Source organism: Coregonus lavaretus, assembly GCF_964263955.1.
Source record: "Coregonus lavaretus genome assembly, chromosome: 1".
NCBI classification, from domain to species: domain Eukaryota; kingdom Metazoa; phylum Chordata; class Actinopteri; order Salmoniformes; family Salmonidae; genus Coregonus; species Coregonus lavaretus.
This window is the reverse complement of record NC_139988.1, coordinates 85342264-85362162: the sequence shown is the minus strand read 5'-3', so window position 1 is coordinate 85362162 and position 19899 is coordinate 85342264. Positions and strand designations below refer to the sequence as shown.

At 46.7% G+C, this 19899-nt stretch overlaps 2 protein-coding genes across 2 annotated transcripts; both read left to right on the top strand.

Annotated features, from left to right (window-relative positions):
• Positions 1-398: 398 nt before the first annotated feature.
• Positions 399-4563, top strand: LOC311127275 (voltage-gated potassium channel regulatory subunit KCNG3-like; the record flags this gene model as incomplete). Its single annotated transcript, XM_084159082.1, has 4 exons — positions 399-819; positions 2420-2594; positions 2940-3006; positions 3979-4563. The coding sequence occupies 4 exons, from the start codon at positions 399-401 to the stop codon at positions 4561-4563; spliced, it is 1248 nt and encodes a 415-aa protein (XP_084015208.1).
• A 12011-nt stretch (positions 4564-16574) lies between these two features.
• On the top strand, positions 16575-18607 carry cox7a2l (cytochrome c oxidase subunit 7A2 like). The gene is made up of 3 exons (XM_084157280.1): positions 16575-16728; positions 17089-17223; positions 18135-18607. The coding sequence occupies exons 1-3, from the start codon at positions 16654-16656 to the stop codon at positions 18276-18278; spliced, it is 354 nt and encodes a 117-aa protein (XP_084013406.1). The 5' UTR covers positions 16575-16653; the 3' UTR covers positions 18279-18607.
• The last annotated feature ends 1292 nt before the right edge of the window (positions 18608-19899 follow it).

Sequence of the window (19899 nt, the reverse complement as noted above, 5' to 3'; positions counted from 1 at the left end):
GAGTGTTTGATGCACACGGAGCAGAGAGAGGAGAGGAGCAGTTTCCATCCCGCTCTGAGCGCAACCTGATTCATCAATCCATGGGAGCAGAGACATTACCCTTTTATCTATAGTGGAGGTCAGTTTGAGTCTATCTCCTGTCTTGTGCCAGGCGCTGGCAGTGCGTAAAACACAGAGGAGAGCCTGGAGTCAAGCAGTGCGCCAGGACGGATCCGGAGAACCCGGGTCTATACAGACAGTATAGGAAGTTTCTGCTCTGCCTGATGGTTACGTCCAGAGTGCTTTGGTTTGCTTGACTTTTGACCTCCATGGTTGGAGAGGAGATGGGACACCACCAGCCCTGAGGACCTTTCTGGATTGTGAGTGTACGGTTAGGCTACCGTGGGCCGGAGAGAGTGATGAAGTTCGGTAAGAAGAGTGTCTGCGTGCTAAATGTGGGGGGTACCCGGTACGCCTTCCCCCGCGAGGTGATCCGTGATTTCCCGCTACAGCGCGTGAGCCGCCTGCACGCCTGTGTCACGGAGAAAGAAGTCCTCGAGGTCTGCGACGACTACGACCAGGACAGCAATGAGTTCTTCTTCGACCGGCACGCGCAAGCCTTTGTCTTCATTATGCTCTATTTGCGTTCCGGGAAGCTCCGATTCGTCCCGGGAGTGTGCGCGCTCTCATTTTACAGCGAAATGCTGTACTGGGGGCTTGGGAGCGCGCATCTGGAGTTCTGTTGCCAGCGGAGACTAGACGACACCGGCTACTCCGAAGAGGACCTGATTATGCGCGCGGAGGACAACGAGTCCCTGAGCGAGGTGGAGGTGGAGAAAGGTGTGTGTGTGTCAGGGGCGTCATGCACCCATTATTTTAGAGGGGGCACAAAAACATTAGGATGGGGGGGAGTGGTTTTTTTGCATTTTTCAAACACCTGCAATCTAGTGTGTGTGTGTGTGCACTGGTATATTATGCCTAATTCTGTATTTTAAAAAAAAGTATACTTTTCTGCATAGGTTATCTAAGCATACCTCTTTACCTTTTCAATTGTCATTTTAATTAATGATGCACATTGATTCATTAAGAACTATTATGGCTTGAGTTTAGTACAACACACTAGTATATAGTATCATGACCCAATAATTAAATACATTTTAGTCAATTGTGTATCTATTTATTGTTATTTGAGTTTTGAAAAGAACAATCTAAATGGCCGTCAATCTTTGCATGCATAAATCTGTCTATGAATTTCACAGTGGAAAATGTCTAGGAATTCATAGGCACTGAATTTGAATTAGCTGTCTATGAATTTCCAACTTCATAAAATTGCTAGGTGGCTAGTATTACAGAGAAACAACAAAACATTAGCATTTTATTTATTCATCAAGAAGGAGTCAATAGGCTACATATACTGAACAAAAATATAAACGCAACATGGAACAATTTCAACAATTTTACTGAGTTACAGGTCATATAAGGAAATCAGTCAATTGAAATAAGTTCATTAGGCCCTAATCTATGGATTTCACATGACTGGGCAGGGGCGCAGCCATGGGTGGGCTTGGGAGCCAGTCCCACCCACTGGGGAGCCAGGCCCAGCAAAATCTGAATTAGTTTTTCCCCACGAAAAGGCTGGTCTCAGACAATGCTGCAGGTGAAGAAGCCCGATGTGGAGGTCCTGAGCTGGCGTGGTTGCATGTGGTCTGCGGTTGTGAGGCCGGTTGGACGTATTGCCAAATTCTCTAATACAACGTTGGAGGCAGCTTATGGTAGAGAAATTAACATTCAATTCTCTGGCAACAGCTCTGGTGGACATTCCTGCAGTAAGCATGCCAATTGCACGCTCCCTCAAAACGTGTGTGACAATACTGCACATTTTAGAGTGGCCTTTTATTGTCCCCAGCACAAGGTGCACTTGTGTAATGATCATGCTGTTTAATCAGCTTTTTTATATGCCACACCTGTCAGGTGGATGGATGATCTTGGCAAAGGAGAAATTCTCACTAACAGGGATGTAAACTAATTTGTGCACTACATTTGAGAGAAACAAGCTTTGTGTGCGTATAAGACATTTTTGGGGATCTTTTATTTCAGCTCATGAAACATGGGACCAACACTTTACATGTTGGGTTTATATTTTTGTTCAGTATAGCTTAATCAAATTAATTTACAAACATACCTCCATCACCAGCAGCTAAAATCAAATCCTGTGTGTGTCGCTTTACACTCTCTCTCCTCCACTGACAATACTGCACACACTAGAGTAGCATCCAGCCCAGGCATCTCTTTGCTCCTTGCACCTGGGAAAGAACCACTAACATCTGAAAAATAAACAAATAGGACAAATCTGAGGGGCCAAGTGCCTTTGTGCCCCCTATGGGCATGACGTCACTCTGTGTCTGTGTGTGTGTGTATATTTGTGTGTGTGTGTGTGTAGGATCGGGGTGGCTAGAGTGGATGCGTCGGACCTTTGAGGAACCGGGGTCATCGGTGGTGGCTCAACTCCTCGCTTTGCTATCCGTCATCTTCGTCATCATCTCCATGGTGATGCTGTGTATGAGCACGCTGCCAGATTGGGACACCGCCAAACACAACACAGTGGAGGAGCACAGGTACACACACACACACTCACAAACACGCACGCAAGCAGGGGTCATGGCATATCAGTCGAACTGGGGTGGGCTTAAGATTGATCTGTGACAATGAGCAACCGAATGCTGCGCCGCAGACAGCCATTGGCATTCATTTAAAACATTCATTATCCACACACAGAGACCTCTAATAACCTGGTAGCGAATCAATAAGCAATCAGACTTAGCTACAACATCAGGGGGATGTTTTGACTGGTTACATTAACACTAACAGACCTCTCTTCTTCTCTGTGTCCCTCCATTCCTTTCCCCTCTCCGTGTTTCTGTTTTTCAACCTGTTTCCTTTACACCTCCTTCTTATTACAGGATTGTGGAGGCGGTGTGTATCGGTTGGTTCACAGCGGAGTGTGTGGTGCGTTTCCTCGTGGCTAAGGTGTGTTATCTTCTTGGTTTTACACACTAAAATGGCCCGGCAGGTAGCTTAGTGGTTAAGAGCGTTTGTGCCAGTAACTGAAAGGTCGCTGGTTCTAATCCCTGAGCCGACTAGGTGAAAAATCTGTCGATGTGCCCTTGAGCAAGGCACTTAACCCTAGTTGCTCTGGATAAGAGCGTCTGCTAAATGACGTAAATGTAAAATATGAGGGTTCCTCAAGGGTCTTTTGGTAAGGGTGATGGTTCTATGTGGAACCATAATGGCTCAAAGAACACTTTGAGCTCTTCAATGGTTCTTTGCTCTTTTAGTGATAATTAAAATGTAGGGCGGCTCATTCGAATATTTTGGGGCGTGATTTACGTACAGCTCCTTTTTGTGCAACCGTGAGCAAGAGTGTCATTCCAGTTTATCTAGTGTGTTGTGTCATTACATCTGATTGTGGTTAGTGTTTTTGTTTTGTGAAAGATTTACATATGTCTTGTGTAATTTGAGAACAGCTGACTAAATCAGTCAGTGGTTCTCAAATTTCTGCTCAGGGACCACTAGATGATCCAGAGGTAGCTCATTTGATTCAACTTGTCAATTAACACAATAATTACACCTATGGAATTTTAAAAATATAATATGGCTGACCAGAATAAAAAACCCTGTATGGTTCTTCAAAAGGATCTACAAATAGAAACATTCTCCATAAAAGTTCTATAAAGAACCATAAAAAAGGGTTCTATATAGCCCCAAAAAGGGTTGTAACCATAGCGGAACCCTTTTAGAACCTTATGAGCATGGATTTTTATTGAACCTTAAAAAAAGGGTTCTATATAGTACCAAAAAGGGTTCCACTATGGTTACAAGTCAAAGAACCCCTATCTGGTACTATTTAGAAGGGAAAAAATGGTGTGTGTATTACACATTCTGTTTCCTTATTTTTTCATTACATTAATTTTCTAACTCCAAAATCTAAATCGAATCCAGGACAAGCTGGTCTTCCTGTGTCGGCCGCTGAACCTGATCGACGTGGCGGCCATCACACCTTACTACGTCTCCATGGTGATGCCAGGCGGGGCAGGGGGGTTGTCAGGCGTCGCCGGGGTAACCCTGAGGGTTCTGAGGATGATGCGTGTGTTCTGGCTGGTGAAGCTGGCCAGACACTTCCTGGGCCTGCAGACTCTTGGGCTGACGCTACGCCGCTGTCGTCACGAGATGGCCACCCTCGCCATCTTCCTTACCGTTGCCACGGCAATATACAGCGCATTGGCTCAGCTGCTGGAGCACGGCCTCGACCCTGACCACCGTAACCTTGACGACCGCAGTAACAGAGGAGGAGACTACGCCAGCATCCCAGCTGCCGCCTGGTGGGCTGTCATCTCCATGACGACCGTTGGTTACGGTGACGTTTACCCGGTAACGGTTGGCGGGCGCATGCTGGGCGGGCTGTGTGTGGTCAGTGGCATCGTTCTTCTGGCGTTGCCAATCACCTTCATCTACCACAGCTTTGTCCAGTGTTACAACGAACTGAAGCTGCGCTCTGCTAGGTACACACACATTCACACACACTGAATACACACACACACACTGTTATCTTCTACAGCTTCGCCCAGCTGCCCAGTTGAACTGACCCCTTCGGCCCCTCCCCCTAAACATGGAACTTTAATTAACTAATATACTTTTGTACGTCCCTTGTGTCTCCACCAATACTGTGCCACAATCTGGACGCAGGGTAGATGACAGAAGACACACACACACACCACAAGTCCATGTTTGCATCGTATCCCCATGGTAACTACTTTCGCAGAGACATCTTTCCCATTTGTGTAGGTTTCAGTCTGAAATAAAAAGAGAGAGACAAAGAGAGGATGAGATAGCCTGACAGAGATGACAGAAACAGACAAAAGACAGTCGGCATGAGCTCAGGATAAAAGATCAACAGAGACTGTGTGTGTGTGTGTATGCATGTGTGAATTTCTATCCATTTTCACTTCGCAGACTACAAAGTGACAAATTATGTGTTTCTGGTCTCTATGGGCAACAGGTTTCTCGCCTAGTTCAGTTACTGTATGACTGTCAATCATAGCTGTGATGCTGCTGCTCACGCACGCACACACACATGCACACACACACACACATGCACACACGCACACGCACACACACACAAACACAAACACACAAACCAGACTGTTCAGATCATAGACTGTAGCTACAGAATTGTTAACAGGATATGTGATGCTCCATTAATTACAGATTGGCTAATGGAAAGCCACACAATGAAGTTTTCAACTAACCTGTTCTTGGAGATACAGCAAGGAAGATACTTTCTTTGTTCTCGATTCGGTAAAAAGTGTATCTTATAAATGTATGTGTCCAGTTGCAGGGTTTTTTCCAAAAACCAGAGAATATTCAGAAAGATATTAAATTAAATATAAAAAAAAAAAAATCCACGTTTTGTATTGAGTGAGAAATGCCTCTTGCATGTGACTAGATCTTTGTTTTGGTCGCACTGTGCGATGCGCTGTCGTCTACTTCTACACATGGCCGCGGCCGCGTCACATTAAAAATGACTAGTTCCTGCAAAGATGTTGGGAAATGCAAGCTGTCTGGCAGCTAAAATGGCGAGGGAACTCCTCACTCGGTGCAAAACATGAATTTAATATCTTTCTCAATATGCTCCAGTAAGAACAGGTTAGTTGAAAAATTCCTTGCGAGGCTTTCCATTAGCCAAGCTGTAATGGGTATGGAGCATCACATATCCCATTAACAATTGTGTAGCTACATAGACCATAGTTTCAGACTGGACAGAAGTCTGCAGTTGATTGGCTGCCTGTGCCTGTGAGTCGCTGTGATTCTGAGAGGAGAAACATGTGAACCAAACACACACACACACTCCCTCTCATCCCCTGTTCATCCCTCTCTCACTCCCTCTCATCTGACTCTCTGCTTCCTCTTGCTGCCCCCTCTTCCCCCTTATGTAGCTGCACTGTTATTAATGCTTTACGATTGCACTTATAAATGCTTATAAATTGAACTCTCATTCAAGCATCCAACTTTATTGGCAAGCATTTCACAGTTGAAGAACATTCTTCGTTTTTGATAGGATGCATAGCTAGGTGCACTTATTATATCCTAATGTTTGATTGACAGGTAGTCTAATAATCTAATTATAAACCTTTATAAAGATAATCTAATTGTAAAGTGTTACCCTGTCTTCTTTGGTACTGTCACAGTTCCTTCCACCAATTTGGTGTCACAACTTCCGCCGAGGCTGCCCCCCCTCCTGGTTCGGGCAGGCTTCGGCGTTCATCGTCACCGGAGTACTAGCTACTGCCGATACCATTCTCATCACTCCACTTGTCATGTCTTGTCAATCACACACACCTGGTGCTCATTCCCCTCATTAGTATGTGTATAAGTGTTCCCTCTGTTCCCCTTGTCTTTGTGAGTGATTGTTTGTTGTGAGAGCGTGTAGCTCGGTTGAGCTACTATTCACTGTGTTTATGCCAAGGTGGATGTTTTCCCTTGTAATAGTTTCGTTTGACGCTTGGGGCGTTTGATTTATGTAAATGGAATAAACTCTGGACTTCGGTGTTTTACCTCCTGCGCCTGACTCCTTCATTCACACCTCGTCACAGAATCACTCACCTGATCTGATATGGAGTCAGCAGGAGAAGACCGCATGCCTGGAGTTGTGGCAAGGGCCAGGAGCATTCCTCGATGTTGGCCAACATGGGGGAAGCGATGGATCGGGTACTTCAGGTGGTAGAACGCCTGGAGAGGAGAGGATCCGATCTATCGAGACCAGCTGGTCAACCGGATCCAGCCACCTACACCCCAGCCCCTGGAGGGATCCAGATATCCCGGCCACCGGCGTTTGATGGGATGGCAGCGCGATGTAAGGGATTCCTACTCCAACTGGAGTTGTATTTCTCCAGCATCAGGCCGGAGCCCCGGGAGCGGGAGAAGGTATCCGTCCTCGTTTCCTGCCTTTGTGGGAGAGCCCTGGAGTAGGCCAACGCGGTGTGGAACGAGGGAGGTACCGCGTTGGAGGACTACAGGGAGTTTGCTCTCCTCTTTCGGGCCGTTTTTGATCACCCGCCTGAGGGTCGAGAGGCGGGCAAACGACTGGTTCATCTGAGGCAGGGGACGAGGACCGCTCAGGACTACGTGCTGGAGTTCCGGACGCTGGCAGTGGGGTCCGGGTGGAACGAGCGGGCCCTGATCGACCATTTCCGGTGCCACCTAAGGGAGGACGTTCGACAGGAGCTAGCCTGCCGGGATACATGCTATCGTTCTCCCAACTGGTGGACATGGCCATCCGGCTGGACAATCTGCTAGCAGCCAGAGGATGTCCTGGTAGGGGTCTGCCCGTTCCCACTCCGGACGACTCTGACCCCGAGCAGATGGAGCTGGGGGGAGCCGCTGGTCGAGAGAGCGCAGGAGGACAGCGACAGTGCCACTCTGGTGGCACGAAGGGACAATCCACCTCACGTCGCAGTCAACATTCTTTTGGGTCTGGAGGCGGTAGGCAGGGTACTCACGCATCACCCCAGGTAACGAACACCCAAACGGTTCAGAGCCCTTTGCGGCGCACTGTACTTTATCTATCTCCTTTCCCGATCACTTGGTAGGTTCCCAGTGTAAGACGCTAGTCGATTCAGGCGCAGCTGGGAATTTTATGGACAGGGCATTTGCACGCCGTCAAGACATTTCATTGGTTCCCCTAACCATTCCACTCCCCATCAGAGCACTTGATAGTCGACCATTAGGGGTCGGGTTGGTTAAGGAAGGTACCATGTATGCACTCACTAACTGTAAGTCGCTCTGGATAAGAGCGTCTGCTAAATGACTAAAATGTAAAATGTAAATGTAATGATTATTGAGTCTCCTGCTTACTCTGTAGTCTTGGGTATCCCGTGGTTAGCCCTTCACAACCCCAATTTCTCATGGCCGCAGAGGGTTCTTACGGGGTGGTCGCGTGAGTGTCCGGGTAGGTGTCTAGGTGTTTCCGTTGGTGCGACCATGGTGGAAAGTCCAGACGGTACCCCCACCGTGCGCATTCCCCCCGAATACCATGATCTGGCGCTCACGTTTTCCAAGACGCAAGCGACTAAATTACCACCTCATCAGGAGGGGGATTGTGCGATAAACCTTTGGGTAGACGCTGTACCTCCCAGGAGTCATGTGTATCCCCTGTCGCAGGCTGAAACGGAAGCTATGGAAACATACGTCACTGAGTCCCTGCGCCAAGGGTATATACGTCCCTCCACTTCACCTGCCTCCTCGAGTTTCTTCTTTGTGAAGTAGAAAGATGGCAGTTTACGCCCGTGCATTGATTATCGACCACTGAATAATGTGACGGTACGATTTAGTTATCCTCTTCCCCTCATTCCTTCAGTGATTGAGTCAATGCATGGGGCCCGCTTTTTCACCAAATTAGACCTCAGGAGTGCTTACAACCTGGTGCATATTCGGGTAGGGGATGAGTGGAAAACAGCATTCAGCACAACCTCGGGGCATTATGAATACCTGGTGATGCCCTACGGTTTGATGAATGCTCCATCTGTTTTCCAGTCCTTTGTGAACGAGGTGTTTCGGGACATGCTTGGTCGCGGTGTGGTGGTCTACATCGATGACATCCTGGTGTATTCCGCTACGCGCGCCGAGTATGTGTCCCTGGTTCGCAAGGTACTGGTCTGACTGCTGGAAAATTATCTTTATGCCAAGGCAGAGAAGTGTGAGTTTTTCCATCAGTCAATCTCCTTCCTCGGATATCACATTACCACCACAGGTGTGGAGATGGAGGGAGACCGCATTACAGCCGTGCATAATTGGCCGACTCCAACCACGGTAAAGGAGGAGCAGCGCTTCCTTGGCTTTGCCAACTACTATCAAAGGTTTATTCGGGGCTTTGGCAAGGTCACAGCGCCCATTACCTCCATGTTGAAGGGTGGGCTGTCCCGTCTCCGCTGGTCTGCTGAGGCTGATTTCGCCTTCAGTAGATTGTGGGGTCTGTTCACCTCAGCCCCGGTACTGGCTCACCCCGATCCATCACTACCGTTCGTAGTGGAGGTGGATGCATCCGAGGTAGGGATAGGAGCTGTCTTATCCCAACGCTAATACACGCCACCCAAGCTCCGCTCCTGTGTCTTCTTTTCTAAGAAGCTAGCTGGAGCAGTACTACGGCGTTGGTGATCGGGAGCTGCTGGCTGTTGTCCGAGCTTTGACGGTGTGGAGACATTGGCTCGAAGGTGGCGAAACACCCTTTCCTCGTCTGGACAGACCACCGTAACCTGGAGTACATTCGGACAGCGAGGAGGCTGAATCCTCACCAGGCCAGGTGAGCCCTCTTCTTTACCCGGTTTGATTTCACACTCTCATACATTCCGGGTACGAAAAACGTGTTGTCTCGCTGTATGACACAGAGGAGAGGCCCAGAGACAACACCCCCATACTCCCGGCCTCATGCATTGTGGTGCCGGTAGTATGGCGATGGACGCAGATATAGTGCAGGCATTACATCTCCACCGCAGTGTCCAGCTGGGCTGCAGTACGTGCCTGCGCTTATCCGTGATCGTCTGATCAACTGGGCACACACGTCACCCTCCTCTGGTCATCCAGGTAACGGTCGTACAATGCACTGCCTGACCGAGAAGTACTGGTGGCCTACCTTGGCTAAGGACGAGAGGGTATATGTTTCATCATGCTCAGTGTGCGCCCAGAGTAAGGCACCTAGGCACCTCCCAGCGGGTAAGCTACAATTTTTATCAGTTCCACAACGACCATGGTCTCACCTGAGTATTGATTTTCTCACTGATCTTCCCCCCTCCCAAGGTAACACCACTATCCTGGTCGTTGTGGACCGCTTTTCAAAGTCCTGCCGCCTCCTTCCCCTGCCGGTCTCCCCACGGCCCTACAAACTGCGGAGGCTCTGTTTATTCACGTCTTCCGGCACTATGGGGTACCAGAGGATATAGTGTCCGACCGAGGTCCCCAGTTCACGTCTAGAGTCTGGAAGGCGTTCATGGAACGTCTGGGGGTCTCGGTCAGCCTGACCTCTGGATTTCACCCCGAGAGTAATGGGCATGTGGAAAGGGTGAATCAAGATGTGGGTAGGTTCCTGCGGACCCACTGTCAGGACCGGCCGGGGGAGTGGTCGGTGTTCCTGCCATGGGCAGAATATGCTCAGAACTCTCCTCCACTAACCTAACACCCTTCCAATGTGTTTTGGGTTACCAACCAGTCCTGGCACCGTGGCACCAGAGCCAGACCAAGGCTCCTGCGGTGGAAGACTGGTTTCGGTGCGCGGAGGAGACTTGGGACGCTGCCCACGTTCGCCTCCAGTGCGCCGTGCGTCGTCAGAAGGCCAACACTGACCGCCACCGCAGGGAGGCCCCGGTGTTCGTACCGGGGTATCGGGTCTGGCTCTCAACCCGGAATCTTACCCTCTGCCTGCCCTGCCGGAAGCTGAGCCCGCGGTTTGTGGGGCCATTTAAAGTCCTGAGGAGAATAAACGAGGTGACATACAGGTTGTTAACCCCTCGTTTCACGTGTCTCTCCTCAGGCCAGTGGTAGCTGGTCCGCTCCAGGAGTCTGAGGTACGGGAGGTTCCTCCACCTCCTCTGGACATTGAGGGGGCCCCGGCGTACTCGGTCCGTTCTATCCTGGATTCGAGACATCGGGTGGGGGGCATTCAGTATCTCTTGGAGTGGGAGGGGTACGGTCCGGAGGAACGGTGCTGGGTCCCAAGGCGGGTCATCCTCGATCCCTCCCTGTTGAGGGATTTCCACCGTTGCCATCCGACTCGCCCTGCTCCGCGTCCTCCTGGCCTTCCCCGAGGCCGGGGTCGGCGCACAGCTGGAACCGCGCGTCGGTGTGAGGGGGGGGTACTGTCACGACTTCCGCCAAGGCTGCCCCCCCTCCTGGTTCGGGCAGACTTCGGCGTTCGTCGTCACCGGAGTACTAGCTACTGCCGATCCCATTCTCATCACTCCACTTGTCATGTCTTGTAAATCACACACACCTGGTGCTCATTCCCCTAATTAGTATGTGTATAAGTGTTATTTTATTTTATTTTTTATTATTTTATTTTTTCTGGGGGTAGATCAGCTTAATATTGCAGATAGATTGTAACTTCTATCAATGTAATTGTCTGCATCACTTCCAATCCCCCATGTATTTATATATATACTCCTCTTTATTACTTTTCAACCCCGCCATCCTTTCCCTACTTGGGGTAAATTAGTGAACAACAATGCCCAGGCCTCTACTTCCAGCCTATACTTACTATCTACACCTTATGGACACAGTCAATTTTACAATAATTATATTTTATTTGTTTTTTTTGTTTTTGCTCCTGAACTTCTTCTACTCTCAACTTCTCCGATCATTTTCATGATGTCCATCCGGTTTGCTTCTATATGCCATATCTTTCTAACTGTGCTCTTTCCCAAAAGCTCCCAACATATGTCCTGTATAAGTGTTCCCTCTGTTCCCCTTGTCTTTGTGAGTGATTGTTTGTTGTGAGAACGTGTAGCTCGGTTGAGCTACTATTCACTGTGTTTATGCCAAGGTGGATGTTTTCCCTTGTAATAGTTTAGTTTGACACTTGGGGCGTTTGATTTATGTAAATGGAATAAACTCTGGACTTCGATATTTTACCTCCTGCGCCTGACTCCTTCATTCACACCTCGTCACATTTGGTGCCTTTTGAACATAAAAAAAACATAGATTTCACCTAATTTTAACATTCTGTCATAAAGAGCACATCTTCAACTTCATAAAAAACTAGTTTTCCCATCTCAAGAGGTTAAAAAAAGAAGGAAAAAATACTATGACTGTAAGTCGCTTTGGATAAAAGCGTCTGCTAAATGGCATATTATTATTATTATTACTATAGTAAGTGCCTATTAAAGTAATAGGGTTGACCATAACAGGGTTGACCATAACAGGGTTGACCATAACAGGGTTGACCATAACAGCGTTGACGATTTCATCTTAAATCCCCACAGTGACCATACCTACATACCCCAACCAGAAGCCATGGATTACAGGCAACATCCGCACTGAGCTAAAGGGTAGAGCTGCCGCTTTCAAGGAGCGGGACTCTAACCCGGACGCTTATATGAAATCCCGCTATGCCCTCCGACGAACCATCAAACAGGCAAAGAGTCAATACAGGACTAAGATTGAATCGTACTACACTGACTCTGACGCTCGTCGGATGTGGCAGGGCTTGAAAACTATTACAGACTACAAAGGGAAGCACAGCCGCGAGCTGCCCAGAGACACAAGCCTACCAGATGAGCTAAATCACTTCTATGCTCGCTTCGAGGCAAGCAACACTGAAGCATGAATGAGAGCATCAGCTGTTCCGGATGACTGTGTGATCACACTCTCCGTAGCCAATGTGAGTAAGACTTTTAAGCAGGTCAACATTCACAAGGCCGCAGGGCCAGACGGATTACCAGGACGAGCATGCGCTGACCAACTGGCAAGTGTCTTCACTGACATTTTCAACATGTCCCTGACTGAGTCTGTAATACCAACATGTTTCAAGCAGACCACCATAGTCTCTGTGCCCAAGGACACTAAGATAACCTGCCTAAATGACTACCGACCCATAGCCTGTAGCCATGAAGTGCTTCGAAAAGCTGGTCATGGCTCACATCAACACCATTATCCCAAAAACCCTAGACCCACTCCAATTTGCATTCCGCCCCAACAGATCCACAGATGATGCAATCTCTATTGCACTCCACACTGCCCTTTCCCACCTGGACAAGAGGAACACCTACAATTGAAGTCGGAAGTTTACATACACTTAAGTTGGTGTCATTAAAACTTGTTTTTCAACCACTCCACACATTTCTTGTTAACAAACTATAGTTTTGGCAAGTCAGTTAGGACATCTACTTTGTGCATGACACAAGTAATTTTTCCAACAATTGTTTACAGACAGATTATTTCACTTAGAATTCACTGTATCACAATTCCAGTGGGTCAGAAGTTTACATACACTAAGTTGACTGTGCCTTTAAACAGCTTGGAAAATTCCTGGAAATGATGTCATGGCTTTAGAAGCTTCTGATAGGATAATTGACATAATTTGAGTCAATTGGAGGTGTACCTGTGGATGTATTTCAAGGTCTACCTTCAAAACTCAGTGCCTCTTTGCTTGACATCATAGGAAAATCAAGATAAATCAGCCAAGACCTCAGGAAAACAATTGTAGACCTCCACAAGTCTGGTTCATCCTTGGGAGCAATTTCCAAATGCCTGAAGGTACCACGTTCATCTGTACAAACAATAGTATGCAAGTATAAACACCATGGGACCATGCAGCCGTCATACCGCTCAGGAAGGAGACACGTTCTGTCTCCTAGAGAAGAATGTACTTTGGTGCGAAAAGTGCAAATCAATCCAGAACAACAGCAAAGGACCTTGTGAAGATGCTGGAGGAAAAAGGTACAAAAGTATCTATATCCACTGTAAAACAAGTCCTATATCGACATAACCTGAAAGGCCGCTCAGCAATGAAGAAGCCACTGCTCCAAAACCGCCATAAAAAAGCCAGAATACGGTTTACAACTGCACATGGGGACAAAGATCGTACTTTTTGGAGAAATGTCCTCTGGTCTGATTAAACAAAAATAGAACTGTTTGGCCATAATGACCATCGTTATGTTTGGAGGAAAAAGGGGGTGCCTTGCAAGCCGAAGAACACCATCCCAACCGTGAAGCACGGGGGTGGCAGCATCATGCTGTGGGGGTGCTTTGCTGCAGGAGGGACTGGTGCACTTCACGAAATAGATGGCATCACGAGGAAGGAAAATTATGTGGATATATTGAAGCAACATCTCAAGACATCAGTCAGGAAGTTAAAGCTTGGTCGCAAATGTGTCTTCCAAATAGACAATGACCACACTTCCAAAGTTGTGGCAAAATGGCTTAATGACAACAAAGTCAAGGTATTGGGGTGGCCATAACAAAGCCCTGACCTCAACCCTATAGAAAATCTGTGGGCAGAACTGAAAAAAGCATGTGTGAGCAAGGAGGCCTACAAACCTGACTCAGTTACACCAGCTCTGTCAGGAGGAATAGGCCAAAATTCATCCAACTTATTGTGGGAAGCTTGTGGAAGGCTACCCGAAACGTTTGACCCAAGTTAAACAATTTAAAGGCAATGCTACCAAATACTAATTGAGTGTATGTAAACTTCTGACCCACTGGGAATATGATGAAATAAATAAACGCTAAAAGAAATAATTATCTCTAATATTATTCTGACATTTCACATCCTTAAAATAAAGTGGTGATCCTAACTGACCTAAGACAGGGTATTTTTTACTAGGATTACATGTCAGGAATTGTGTAAAACTGAGTTTAAATGTATTTGGCTAAAGTGTATGTAAACTTCCGACTTCAACTGTATGTGAGAATGCTATACATTGACTACAGCTCAGCGTTCAACACCATAGTGCCCTCAAAGCTCATCACTAAGCTAAGGACCCTGGGACTAAACACCTCCCTCTGCGACAAGATCCTGGACTTCCTGACAGGCCGCCCCAGGTGGTAAGGGTAGGTAACAACACATCTGCCACACTGATCCTCAACACGGGAGTCCCTCAGGGGTGCGTGCTCAGTCCACTCCTGTACTCCCTGTTCACCCATGACTGCATGGCCAACACCATCATTAAGTTTGCCGACGACACAACAGTGGTAGGCCTGATCACTGACAACGATGAGACAGCCTATAGGGAGGAGGTCAGAGACATGGCCGTGTGGTGCCAGGATAACAACCTCTCCCTCTACGTGATCAACACAAAGGAGATGATTGTGGACTACAGGGGAAAAAAGAGGACTGAGCACGCCCCCATTCTCATTGACGGGGCTGTAGAGGAACAGGTTGAGAACTTCAAGTTCCTTGGTGTCCACATTACCAACAAACTATCATGGTCCAAACACACCAAGACAGTCATGAAGAGGGCACAACAAAGCCTATTCCCCCTCAGGAGACTGAAAAGATTTGGCATGGGTCCTCAGATCCTCAAAAAGTTAACTGTCGAGAGCATCCTGACTGGTTGCATCACCGCCTGGTATGGCAACTGCTCGGCCACCGACCACAAGGCACTACAGAGGGTAGTGCGTACGGCCCAGTACATCACTGCGGCCAAGCTTCCTGCCATCCAGGACCTCTATACCAGGCGGTGTCAGAGGAAGGCCCTAAAAATTGTCAAAGACTCCAACTACCCTAGTCATAGACTGTTCTCTCTGCTACCGCATGGCAAGCGGTACCAGAGCGCCAAGTCTAGGTCCAAAAGGCTTCTTAACAGCTTCTACCCCCAAGCCATAAGACTCCTGAACAGCTAATCATGGCTACCCAGACTATTTGCACTGCCCCTCCACTCCACCCCATCCCCCTCTTTTACGCTGCTGCTACTCTATTATTTATGCATAGTCACTTTAACTCTACCCACATGTACATATTACTTCAATTACCTCAACTAGACGGTGCCCCCACACATTGACTCTGTACCAATACCCCCCTTTATATAGCCTCCCTACTGTTATTTTATTTTACTGCTGCTCTTTAGTTATTTGCTTTTATTTTTTACTTATCTATTTTTTACTTAACACTTTTTTTATTAGATTTTTTCTTTAAAAAACTGCATTGTTGGTTAAGGGCTTGTAAGTAAACATTTCACTGCAAGGTCTACACCTGTTGTATTCGGTGCATGTGGCAAATAAAAATTGATTTGATTTGATTTTAAATCAGCCGTAAATCCCGTTGTGACAGGGGGAATGTAAGCGTGTTGTGTGCAACAGGGTGTGGCAATTGAATGCAAGCTTCACACAATCTTTTTACATTGTTAAAACATGAATAGCCTGTCTATCAATGGGTAACAGGGTTGACGTGTTACGCTCAAACCACTTAGTTTTCCACCACAAAAACACCAGAAAATGGCCCAAAACAGTAGAACCAGCTCACCTGCTTTTACACTATGATTTGGCTTTTAGATGTTCAATGTTTCTTTAGAAAAATATATATAATTTCACCATTTTAAAATGTGAGTTCAGTTCACATAACGGGGTTGCCCTTAAAATAAAGGTACAGACGTAGCCTATGTGAATCATTAATAACATAAAATAAATAATAATCTTCAGAAATGACTTTCTCAAAGCAACAAAATAACTATGGCTTTACACTGATCATGAAAACGTGCAGAAATCTTGGGGTTATGTGGATTGAAATCTTCATAGAAGTAACAGAGGGTGCACAAAGGGACATTTCAAAATGCAGAATTTTGGCACTTTAGCAAGTCTTTATTCATATTAAAAATCAGATTAATTTCATTGTCCATGTGGTCTATATTAAATGGCACTTCATTTAATATAACAGGCATTTAAAATTCAATACTGGTGCACAATTTCTACTTAAAATATTAAAGGGACGCAATACTCTTTGGTACTGTGGTGAGGCCATAGGGTAGACAGAGCGGTTGTATTTATGAACGGGCAGTGCAGAGACATCTCATTACGTCACTTTCCTTCGACGCTGCCTCAGGAAAGACCCTTTTCGCCGGGTGTTTTTCTCGAGGGAAGCTGTGTGTTGTAACCGCAACTAATCACCATCTGACCTGTCCTTCAGCTGGCAACATGACATACTACAAGTTCAGCGGCTTCAGCCAGAGGTTGACAGGGTCGGCACCGGCCACCGCCTACAGCCCGCAGGTAAGTCCGGGAGAAGACTGCACTAGTCGGACAGTGAGAGGCTGCGTACCCAGCGTCAGTGACCTTCATTAACTGACGGTGCGGCGATGCCTGACAGAACAAAGGTCGTGGGGTATCCAAGAGGCCGAGCCTAAACGTGAAAAATGTATTTCTTTTGAGTTGTATTAATAGGGATACGTATATTTCTACTTTTTAACCTTAACTTCATGGCTTGTGTAACTAGTTAGCTATGTCCAGAGGTGGCAGCGTCCCTCCTGTCCTTATTGAGTTGACTAGCACCTGGTTATATTGCTTGTCAAATGTGCTTAAAGGAGTTGTCCTAACTTGTTGGTGTTGATAAAACGGTGTGTTCTTTTCCAGGGTCTGAGGCCTGGTTTGCCAGCAGAGCCTCCCACCATGACGTTTGCTACACCCACCAAGATGGTGTCAGAGTCAGGGGCCATGATGGAATACCTAGGGGTGAACAAGGTGCCAGACTTCCAGAGACTGTTCCAGGTACACACTCCCCCCCTCTCTCTCCTCTAAAGCCCAAGTCACACGGGGCGATGTCCGTCAACGATGTGAAGTTGGCATTAATTCACACACTGCGTAACGTAAGCCAGCATGATTGTCATAAAAAGCCATAATAGACAGTTGTATTCTCTCTCGAAATTGGAGTTCCTTGAGTTTTCCAGCCATAGTCCACCTAGGTTATATGCCTTTGATGGAAATCAACACTGATATACTGCCATTGTTTTTTTTTATATAGGTAGCCTATTTTACTGATAAACCCTAGCCTACAGCCCAATACATTTTAAACTACAACAAAGCATAGGGAAGATCATAACATCTCTTCTAATTCCTTTTCTACAAATTACCCAAGGCCCTCCCCAAACATGCACTTTATTTGAATTTCATCAATGAAATTGGCTGTAAGCTACAACAGTGATAGCCTACTGTCATTAAATGACATTGACAATAAATTACATCGACAACGTGATGTGTAATTCCGAAACACAATCCAGTTGATAAATGTATAGAATGTCGTTGCATTCATGCAGTTACATCATTTATTATAAGCACTATCCTATACATAATGTTGGCACTGGCAGTTAAACTTAGCAACACTAAATAGACACTTTTTAACTATATATGTCACAATTCAATGTTACAATGCACAAACAGTCTATTTTCTGACAACTTATCGGCTAATTTGACCAGCATTGCTCCGCGAGAAAAAGAAACGTTCTTTCTAATTTGACTTGCTATATGCTCGTGACGCCATTGACGCTCGCAGATGTCTGTTTTGTCTTTTTCACTCCCCTGTATTTACAGCGTGAGCACGCTCGTTCACACACGTAAAATACAACTCTCCCTGTGTGTTTTGGGCTTAACAGTCCCTCTCTCTTTCTCTGTCCCTGCCTCAGACGTCAGATGGTATTCCAGTTCATCTGAAGAGAGGTGTCCCTGACAGACTGTTGTACCGCACCACCATGGCTCTGACAGTAGGAGGCGCACTCTACTGCCTCGTGGCCCTCTACATGGCTGCACAACCCAGGAAAACGACCTAAACCCAGTCCAGCCCTATATCCCAAGCCCAGCTCAGACCAGCCAAGTTCACCAGGGGTCTGTTCAGAAGGGGGGAATGTTACAGAAGTGTTCTGATTTCTTTGTATAATATTCTGAAAGTTTCACCTCACTGAATACACCCCTGGCTTGGCTTAGGATCAACTAACCCGACTCACCCCTATCACGTCATCCACGGCTCTAAGACTGAAACTATACAGAGAAATGATGATGAGGAGGAACAAAGATATTAACGTAATTATATGATGTATGTCTGGCACATTTGTATAAAAATAGTTGATAAATGTGATAAAAGCAGTTAACTACCCAGTGATCCTCTGTCCCTTATTGGCTTGGTTCCCAAAGCACCCGACTGTGTCTCGTCTGCATCAACCCCCCCTCCGAGTCGTAGTATATTTCTATAGAAATGTAGACTACAGTCATTTATTGCTTGCGTGTAGTTCATCACCAAAAAGGTTATGCCGCATTGAAGGTCCCCAAGAAAACAGTGGCCTCCATCATTCTTAAATGGAAGAAGTTTGGAACCACCAACACTCTTCCTAGAGCTGGCCGCCTGCCCAAATTGAGCAATCGGGGGAGAAGGGCCATGGTCAGGGAGGTGACCAATAACCCGATGGTCACTCTGACAGTGCTCCAGAGTTCCTCTGTGGAGATGGGAGAACCTTCCAGAAGGACAACCATCTCTGCAGCACTCCACCAAACAAGCCTTTATGGTAGAGTGGCCAGACGGAAGCCACTCTTCAGTAAAAGGCACATGACAGCCCGCTTGGAGTTCACCAAAAAGCACATAAAGGACTCTCAGACCATGAGAAACAAGATCCTCTGGTCTGATGAAACCAAGATTGAACTCTTTGCCTGAATGCCAAGCTTCATGTCTGGAGGAAACCTGGCACCATCCCTACGGTGAAGCATGATAGTGGCAGCATCAGGCTGTGGGGATGTTTTTCAGTGGCAGGGACTGGGAGACTAGTCAGGATAGAGGGAAAGATGAATGGAGCAAAGTACAGAGAGATCCTTGATGAAAACCTTCTCCAGAGTGCTCAGGACCTCAGACTGGGAGCGAAGGTTCACCTTCCAACAGGACAACGACCCTAAGCACACAGCCAAGACAACGCAGGAGTGGCTTCTGGACAAGTCTCTGAATGTCCTTGAGTGGCCCAGCCAGAGCCCAGACTTGAAACTGATTGAACATCTCTGGAGAGACCTGAAAATAGCTGTGCAGCGACGCTCCCCATCCAACCTGACAGAGCTTGAGAGGATCTACACAGAAGAATGGGAGACACTCCCCAAATACAGGTGTCATACCAAAGAAAACTCAAGGCTGTAATTGCTGCCAAAGGTGCTTCAACAAAGTACAGAGTAAAGTGTCTGAATACTTATGTAATATTTCAGTTTTTCTTATTTATTTATGATATAAATGAGAATATCTAAAAACCTGTTTTTGCTTTGTCATGGGGTATTGTGTGTAGATTGATGAGGGGACTGAAAAGGAAAATGTATGCACTCACTAACTGTGAGTCGCTCTGGATAAGATCGTCTGCTAAATGACTAAAAATGTAAAAAAATGGGGGGAAACAATTTAATCCATTTTAGAATAAGGCTGTA

Bases quoted from the DNA above. Each gene is read 5' to 3' on its own strand.
- cox7a2l (XM_084157280.1), top strand. From the start codon at position 16,654: ATGACATACTACAAGTTCAGCGGCTTCAGCCAGAGGTTGACAGGGTCG. The intron at 16,729-17,088 runs GTAAGTCCGGGA...GTTCTTTTCCAG, and splicing joins CCACCGCCTACAGCCCGCAG to GGTCTGAGGCCTGGTTTGCC. The intron at 17,224-18,134 runs GTACACACTCCC...TCCCTGCCTCAG, and splicing joins ACTTCCAGAGACTGTTCCAG to ACGTCAGATGGTATTCCAGT.